At 40.9% G+C, this 9,688-nt stretch overlaps 1 protein-coding gene across 1 annotated transcript; it reads right to left on the bottom strand.

The window, feature by feature from the left end:
• Window positions 1–368: 368 nt before the first annotated feature.
• On the bottom strand, window positions 369–1,787 carry LOC306765785 (somatostatin receptor 3; the record flags this gene model as incomplete). The annotated part of the gene is made up of 1 exon (XM_079253289.1): window positions 369–1,787. One exon carries the CDS (start codon window positions 1,785–1,787, stop codon window positions 369–371), a length of 1,419 nt encoding a protein of 472 aa, XP_079109415.1.
• Between the last annotated feature and the right edge of the window lie 7,901 nt (window positions 1,788–9,688).

Consider the following 9,688-nt stretch of genomic DNA (forward strand, 5'->3'; position numbering starts at 1 on the left):
AAAACACCTAATATTGGGTGAGTGTGTCAATAATCCAAATACAGCCGATGATATTAAGCGTCGAGCATTGGAACAGAAGTTAGAAAGTAATCAAACCTGAGCAGATGATTGCCACATTAGAGAGTTGCCTACAGAGAAACACTAACACGTATTAAAGCTAAATACAGGCAGATATTTCTACATTCATATACATGAGCAAGTTCTGTATCTTTACATATTTTTTCTGTACATCGATCAAATGAAGCAAGTTTAAGGCCCAGTTGGGTTTTTCAGAGGAGTGCAGTGTTGTCCAAAAGGCCCACAGCGGACTCGAGCCAGGCAATCCTGTGTCATAATGCTGATGTCATGTGATTTACGCTCATTTTACACTACAAATAACTTATTTCCAAGGAAGTGCTCTGCTCCACATTTTCCTCCGGCAGAGTCTTAACGCTCCCATTTTTGGCCCCGTTGAGAAGCAGGGGGACAGTTAGCGAGGATCCATGGACAGGTTCCTTCGCTTTTCCATCACCAACATTCGTGTTGGGGGACAACGGCTCCGGCCCTCCAGGAGTGGCTCCTTTCTCTGAAAACAGCGGCTGTGAGCTCTGCGGCTGCAAGCTGTTTCCATTCTGGGTGATTCTGTAGATCTCAGTCATTTCTGAGACGTCTTCTTCATCCTCATCCTCATCCACCCTTACAGCCCGTCTAAGGCTTTCCCGCGGCATGAGAGCCCTCCTCCCTTCCTCCTGCTGCTGCTGGTGCTCCACCGGCTCGTGGTTCTCCACCCTCCTCGTGGACCGGCAGAGGGCTTTACGGAAACCCCTCTTGAAGTTGTCTGACAGGAAGCCATAAATGATGGGGTTAGCGCAACTGTTGGCATAACAAAGCACGACAACGAAGTAGTAAAGGCCCTGGTACTCTGAGGGCAGCGAAACCAGCAGGTTGATTATGTTGAGAGCGTAGAACGGCAGCCAGCAGAAAACAAACACAGCAACGACAATCACAACCATCCGTGTCACCTTCCGCTCTGACTTTCTTCGCTTAGTTGAGGTGGCGTGGACTTTTTTTCCTGAACTGCGGATTTTGAAGACAATGAGCAGGTAGCAGAGGCAGATGATGAGCAAGGGGCAGAAGAACCCAACAGTGGAGGTGTAAATGATGAAAGCAGCTCTCCAGATGTTTGCTGGCTGGGGCCAGGAAATGTTGCAGGTGCCTCCCGCCTTTTGGATGTTGGCAAAGATCACCACCGGCAGAACAACCAGAAAGGACAGAGCCCACACAGTGCCGTTCACCACTTTGGCCAACCGAGGGCGACGCCATTTAGAAGACCGGATGGGGTGCACCACAGCAAGGTAGCGGTCGATACTCATCACAGTCAGGCAGAAGATGCTGGTGAACTGGTTGATGGAGTCAACGGTCATGACCAGTCGGCACATGAAGGAACCAAAGGGCCACAACTGGAGGGTGTTCTGCACAGCCAGGAAAGGCAGACCGAGCATGAAAAGCTCATCTGCAATCGCCAAGTTGAGGATGTAAATGTTGGTCACAGACTCAATCTTTGAGTAATGCAGCACAATGTGAATCACCAAAGTATTTCCACCCAGGCCGATGATGCAAACAATGATGTATATTAGAGGGATGAGGACTCCGGCCACGCTTGGACCGGAAGAGACATCCGGGAAGGTGGAGTTGGTGGAGTTGAACAACGTCTCATCCAGGTCGCTGTCGTTGAGCATGAGTAGGAACAGAGGGAGACCAGGCGCAGGGCTGGCCAGGCTGCTGTTCTCCCACGCTTCAGCCGACATCTCAGCACCAGGAGGTGAGACGTCACCCGTAGATGTGCTCTTCCTGTTGCTGTGTCCTTCTGCTGCTTCAGCTCCCACCCATCTGTTCTGAAAGGGAAAAAAAAATTCATGTTTTACAAAGAAATTGCAATAAAATGAAAGAAAAACTTTGGTTTCAAAGGACTCAGAAAAAAATACTTTTGTTGTGGTCATAAAAGTCAAACAAAAGTAGATACGTGATGTTCAGAAGTTCACAGAAGAAGCAACGTTAATTTGCAAATCTACCAGAAAAAAGCACTGAAAATGGGAGCAGATGGGTTGGATGGTGTCCGTTAACGAGCAACACGGGGAACAATTAAAGCTGGCTGATGACTGACGTTTTCTGGAAGCTTGATTTGGCGGCAGCAGCGATGTTTGGTTACGTTGGTGGAGTGGGTGTCTCCACACATGGAAAATACTGATAATTGGCTTTTCATCAGCCACCCAGCAGCACTTTGAACATGTATTATGAACTCAAAGGCACAAGAGAGGCTATTGAAAGACTTTAGAGGTTAGTTAACCAGACACTGAGAAGTGCTCAGGGATATAAAAGCTGCTTCACTCATCCACTCACAAACACTTTCACACAGGAATGACAGATAAGAGACTAAAACCTTGAATAGGTGGAAATTCTTCTGTTCATTAAAATGCTATTTTAATCAAATCAGAATGGATTTACAGAAATGTCTTTAAATTTAAAGAATAAGTGATGAAAAATAGTTCAGATAAAAATAAAAATAGTGGATATTTTTAACAATGATAATAATTAGTATTTATTTGGAGGTGTAAAGCTGAGTTCATATGAATTGAAAACTGATCTTAAAGATGTAATTAACCTTTAAATCTCAAAGCCCTCATCTCTTTTACACAGTCAGCATGCAGACATTATGTGTTCAGGACAGCGTCAGATGTCTGACTATGAGACTAAAACATGCTAAATGAAATAAAATGAACATATTATTAGATATAGCAGCAGAAAGACCGACCAAAACAAGAAAACAGAATGTATTACGAACAATAGAAATAACACACAAATCCAAAGCCTTTTCTCATCTGCACACCAGTTTGGTCTTTCAGGAGACAAAAACAAACTATCTATATATTTACACTTTTTCCTCCAGCTGTTTTTTGATATTTACAGTAATTTACCCAATATCCTGACAAAACCACCTTCACTCAGCTTGTATTTGAGTCACGGAGCATCAAAAACACCATATTCCAGCCACATGTGATCATTATTTTCGTTCCTTTTAGACAAATACAGATTTTTCTTGTGATTTATTGATCCTGATTGTGCTTTAGGATGAATTTATTTATTTATTGACCAGTCTACATCTATGTACACCATAGCTATCAAGTATCCCGCTTTGGCCGGGAAACTACCGTATTTTCCCTGTTTCATGATGTCGTCCCGTATTGTTATTTTCCTGTATTTCCATATAGGAAGAAAATACACTGATACAAAGAGAGAAGCCCCCCCCCCCACACACCTGGGAAGAATAAACATGCAGCAGCAACTATAACGACCTTTCCCACACGGAAAGACCTGTACCCACCCAACTGATGATTAGGAATGACACGTCTTCCACTCCCACCACAACCCTCTGGGTGGTTGCCAGAGAATGTATATATATATATATGTAAATAAGTTATTTAATAACTATATATTAGTTATTTACACACCACATCTCTTAATATCAGCGATTTGATTGTTAGAACAAAAAAAAAAAAGTGATTCTTTCTAAAGCACATTTCCAATGATTTCCGAATAATTGTTGGGCAATATTTAAATTAGGATCCATACTATTGGCTCATTAATCATTGAAATCGAAGTATTAATGTAGACTGATGCATTGTTTCAACTTTAACATCCTGTGTATCTGGAAATGTACCGTTATTACAGTTAATGAAGCATAAATGAAACTAAATGAAGAAAACAGAGATGATGAACTTGTGACCACTTTATTTAGACCTTTATTCTGCCCTCTATACTGTCTGAGGCTGACAGGAACATGTTGCCATGCAGTTTTCTTCTACCTTTACCTGACAGTGTCAGTCCAAGGTCTCTACTGACGAAGAGGAAATTAAAAATGCCTGCACATTTTCCAAAGAACTGGGACTAATCTGAGGAACAATGGAGAGAAGCTTCACGCCAAAGAGATGGCAGAAGTCAAAACTTCAGCGCCTGCAGCTTGTTCAGATTGCAGCTGCCCGACTTTGCACTGGTAGAAAGAAACATGAGCACATAACTCTGGTGCTCTCTTCACGCCACTGGTTTCCAGTCAAGTACCAGATTGATTTTAAGATTCTTTTTATTTCTTTTGGCCCCAGAATATCTGTCTGATCTTACTGAACTACATCAGCCCTGCAGAGCTCTTCGGTCAGCTAGTCAGATGGTCTCAAAGTTTCTCGTTTAAACTTGCTCTCAGTCTGTGGAATGTGCTGCCTTTAACTGTGTGGTCTGCAGACACTTGGTGAAATTTTAAGTCAAGGCTGGAAACACATTTGTTTGCTTTGGTCTTTGGCTCTTCTCTCTTTTATGTTTATTCTTTTACTATTAATATTATTGTGGGTTAAAGAGACAGAAGATTACTATAGAAGCTTGATCAGGCATCATGGGATTGGGGGTGTGCCAGTATGTGTGTGTGAATGATGTATCTATTTGTTTTACTTGTTGTTTTAATATATGTAAAGCACTTTGAGCTGCTTCTTGTATGAAAGGTGCCATACAAATAAACTTTGATTTGATCATGGTCACAAAATCGGACCTTTTATGTGTTTGATTCTTGTCCCTGTGTTTTTATAGTTCATTTCCTTAATTTCTTTATTTTTATCATTTATGTAAAGCACTTTGGATGCTGTGGCTGTTTGAATGCTATATAAATAAAATTGACGTTGACATGGCTGCTATTAGGGCTGAGCGATATGACCAAAATCTCATATCCTGATAAAGCTCATTTTATATCTTCATAACAATCTAATGTAAAATTGTTTGTGTAATTTTGTGTCGATTGTCATCAGTTATGTGTCAGATGTGCTTGGCAACGGCAGCAGTGATCTCCTTCCATCTGCGGTAACTATAGCCGTACGGCGTTTAGCGGCTAAAAGCCTGCTGTCATGTTTGTGTCTGGAGTTTATTATGAGCTTTCGCCTCTACTCAACGCTCCTTTTGCGTCTTTTCTCATTAATTCTCTGTATTCTTTGTCGTGATTTTTGCACAAGTGATAAAATGAGTCAGTTGTGTTGGAGTCCCTTGTTGGGACTGTGAGCTGGTCTGTTGTTGGTTCCACATTGGTCTTTTTACATCCAAACTGGATCCATGGGACAGAAGTTGCCCCTCTTTTAGGAACGAGCTCATCGGTTTTGGTTGGCTGGTATTTTTGTAGTGAATTATCCTGCTCTGAAACACGTCTGCTACCGACTTTCTACATGCCGTAAAGCGCATCTTGATGTAAAATACTGCCGTAAAGCACCTAATCGTGGCGTAAACGATAGAGCCTCATATAAAACGATTTTTTATTGTCCAGAATATTTAACTGAGAGAGGTGATGGAGAACCCACCTCTGGCACTGTCAGCAGCTACAAGCCACTCCCAAGATTCACAGAAACCAGTCTAAACAACTCACTTCACCAGTGAAAAATGAGGTGCTGGCATTTCTCATGCCTTAACCTCATGAAAATGGTGAAAGGTCTGTCTGCACCTGTGTATATGTGGCATCTCGCTTATTACTTTTCCAGCAATGGTCCTTTCTCTCCCTCGCTCGCTCCTCTTTCTCTCCTCCTATCCGGGTTTTTGAAGGAATGTTTAAGCTGCTTATACATCAGCTGATGCATGACATATGGCATGGCATATTCAGTACAATGAGGTACTTGCAGAGATAGGCAAAGCTCCTTATTATAAAGCAAAACTATCATTAAATGCATGTGCTGCATTATGGATCATATATCATTTTAGTAAATTTGCTCCTTTAGTCTTATAGTCTCATGAATGCTTGTGTCCTTTGCAGAAAGAAAAATAGAGGAAAACATAACTATTTCCACTGTTTCCTGGCCAGCGTAGCTTTTTTCAAGGCTTTGTGCTGAAAACACACCATCAGCAGTTCATGTGTTACCTCAGCGACCAGCTACGGGTAGATTCATATTTAACTCACCAACATGAAAGCTTTATCAGTCTTCTGCTGTAAGAAAACAATACATTAGTACCGAAACAGATGTAGAGCATGAAGAAGTGTACAGTGGTGGAGGTGACATAGCTGGAAACTCAATCTCATTCAATTTCACTTTTCATTACCAGCGCAGCTGCACCACACGCGACTCGGGCTCGTGTCTAATCAGAAGAATCCTGAGCATCAACACACAAACAATCATCTCAGAGGTGTTTTTGTTCCTTTGTTGTTGTTTTTTTATTTTTTTTATTTTAGAAAACAGGACAGATGTGGCCTGCAGATCGGCTCAAAAGACAATATAAAAAGCCTTTTAGTCTTTTTACACGCGAGGAAAAATTAATCCAGAAAAATAAAAAAATAAAAAACCAAGACAAATCAAATAAAGCTGTTTTGTCTGTTTGTGACCTGAGAAGTTCCACTGATTGTCACATTAATCATTTTTCAATATCTCCTATTCCTTCTCATTACAGACATCTCACATTAAATTTACTAAAGTTGGGCGCCATGGAAACCAGAGGAGGAGAGGACCTGGAGATAAGCGTAAATCAAACAGAACAAAATTAAATTTGGATGGATTTTTATTCTTTTATCATTATTGTCCCCCAGTGGAAAAAGGTTCAAAGAGGAGAAAAAAAACAATGCTACTCTTCTGGCATTTATGGATGAAGAGGAATAGGAGCCAACAGCATCACCAGCGCATCTGGACTGTGAGCCGACTGCGCTACTCTGCCGATGAATGACCGTATGCATCGGCTAAAATAATTAAAAATCCCCCCTGATGACTTTGCAGATGCGACTCGCTTCCCAGATGCCCCCTCAGTTCCTCTCAGAGGTTCAGAGACTAGGTGAGCTCCCCTGACTTCTTCCTGAGCAGTTTTATGGTGGAGCCCCCCTGCTGCCACTGCAGGTGTGTGATGTTGCTACGTGAAACATGTATCACTGCTCTGCAAAGATGAGTGACGTGTGTGAAAGCAACATCCAAGCAAACAGTCTGAACGTCAGGATGCAGGGGAGCTTTGCACAGACACGAGATGAGCAGCACTTCTCTCTTACTGCTGCAGCTGATTGGTGTATATTGGTTTTACAGCACTCTCAGCTCATATTGTGCTCTAATTAAATCTAAGATATTGACTGGCTGCAGAGACTGGGAGCAGAAGTGTTTTTCTCCACCATTCTTGTCACCCTGCCCCCACAGGGCGACACTGATTCCTCCCAAATGGGTTTGACGAGTCTCATTATCTGTCAGGATGTTTGTCGCATCCTTCCTGGTTAAAAGATCATCATTATAGTCTGAAGATAAACTGTTTCAATATGGCTTAACTGGTTTGTTTTTGCCTATACACAGAAGTAAAGCACATAAATGGATCTTGCTTCCAGTGTATCTTATTTATACACATTTTAAAGCTCCTCTATACGCAAAAACAGCAATCATGTTCTTGTCTTGCTTGTAAAATCATCTCCAATTAAAGTCTGGTCTCCGTCTGTGTCAGACTCATTTTTTAAGGCTTTCCAAAGTGCCTTGACTGCTGGATGAACGCTACTTTGATGTGGAAATGGATGAATAATAGAAGAAGCGCTGCAATAGCTCAAGTCACAAACTGACATTACTTGTATGTTTTGTAAATCTTTTCAAATGATTTCTTTTCCTTTTCTACCATTAACCAGGAGGAGTAAAAAGCAGGAGTTTTCGTTTTTAAGCGTCTCAAAGTCCAACTTCATCATATCAGATGTTAAAGCTGCATCATTTAGGTCAGTTTTTAACAGCCAGTCTCTTGCATTTTACACATACCAAACAGCACACCTGCTTTCAACAGGAATTTATTTCATTTAAGATTTAAAACTCCAAATCCAAAAAATTGAGACATTGTGTAAAAAGTAAATAAAGACAGAATGCAATAATTTGTATTTGAAAAGAACGAGGGCAAAAAAAGGCCTGAAACACGACATTATATATCATTATGTATATATATATATATATATATATATATATATATATATATATATATATATATATATATATACATAATGCTAACTGATAGTTGGCCAAATAGATGACAATGTTTTGTGCCAAACATAAGTTCTCTATAAGTGCTGTTCTCTAAGATATTAAGCTGTTCGAAGGCTAACTTTAGTGTGCATTGTGTCATAAATGTAAACCTTTGAATTAGTTTGCTGCTGAATGTATGATGGAACAGCTCTTCTTGCTTTTACAGTCACTGTTTCTAAAATAATATCTGCTGTAAATGCTTTCTTGGTGTAAAAGAAATTTGCTGCTTTCTCCCTAATTTGAAGTTACATATTTTTTGGAAAGGATACATCACTGACAGATGCTTTTTTTATTTCAAGAGACTCATGCAGTTATCTTTTGAACATTACAAGCTATTTAAAGATGTTACCTTGAGCTGTGTTACCTTGTTAATGGTGTGCGTTTCTCAAGCTTTAATGGGTTTAAAGTCAATAACTGCAAGTAAACACTTGTAAGAAAAACATTTAAGCCTTTCACACTCTGATTGCCGTGCAGCTGTAGAATCATTAAACATTTCTTCACCACTAAGTCACCTCGCAAATATCAATTTATCAGAGCCCTGTCACATCTCTCATCCAAAGCTCTGTGAAATCTGCCGAATATCTGCATTGTATTCGTCATATTTTACTCTCCCTCATTAATCTTCACGCTGAACGCCCCCAGGACCTTTCAGGCCTTTCAAAGCTCTCTGAAAGAAAAATCCATTTATGTTCTAAATGGAGGTTCTGCTCTGCTGACAGTGTGGCATAGGAGCGACACATCCTGCCTCTCTTTTCTTTTAATGACACAAGAGGAGGCGATGCGCTTCTATCACACACAGCCATATAACCTCATGTGTGAATTCATTCAGTGATCACAGGCTTTCTGCTGCAAGACTCACTTTCAGCAGCTAAAAGCAAAATAATTTGAAAAAAGAAGAGGACACCTACAATGACATGATCTATATTTGAATCGTTTGATGTTCGTAGCCTGAGCTGGCCTGACGAGTATCGAGGACTCATGTCGTGCAGCGAGGCAGTCACTGGTTTCACTTTTTTTTTTGACAATGCTGTGAACAAAATGCCAGAAAGGCACAAGTGTTGACATTTAACAGATATAGTGGCATATTGAACAAGTGTGGAGGGTTTATTTAGCGAGATGTAACACTTCTCAGAGACAAATTTCACTCCTTGATAGTGGCCACATGCTGTTTGCGTTTGATTTTAAGCTAGGTAGAAGTGCTAGGAATAAGTAACTGCTGTATGAAGAATTAACAGTGTAAATGCTTACAGCAATAAAACTTATTTTCTATCGCACAATGGGGGAAGAGAATAAACACCTACATGCCTCTTTGTGAGCAGTGGATGTAGACAGATTTGGCAGATGCTTTTATCCAAAGTCACTTCCATGTGAGAAGTTATCACATGTAAGTGGTAGGCAGCTGAGTACCTAGAGAAAACCCACACATACATGGGAAAACATGCAAACTTTACATAATGAGGCCACCGTTCAAACCTCCCCCCCAAGCAGGACTCAAACCAGTTTCTTCTTACTGTGAGGCCGCAGTGCTAACCACTGCGCCACCGTGCAGACAACTGTGGAAAATAGATCCATTCAATATAATAAGAAATCACTTCTGTCAGCGGTGTCCAACGTCGTCCTGCAGGTTTGTGATGTATACCTGTCCCAACACACCTGGTTTACATTTATTG

This window comes from Telmatherina bonti, assembly GCF_933228915.1.
Source record: "Telmatherina bonti genome assembly, chromosome: 14".
Taxonomy (NCBI): Eukaryota; Metazoa; Chordata; class Actinopteri; order Atheriniformes; family Telmatherinidae; genus Telmatherina; species Telmatherina bonti.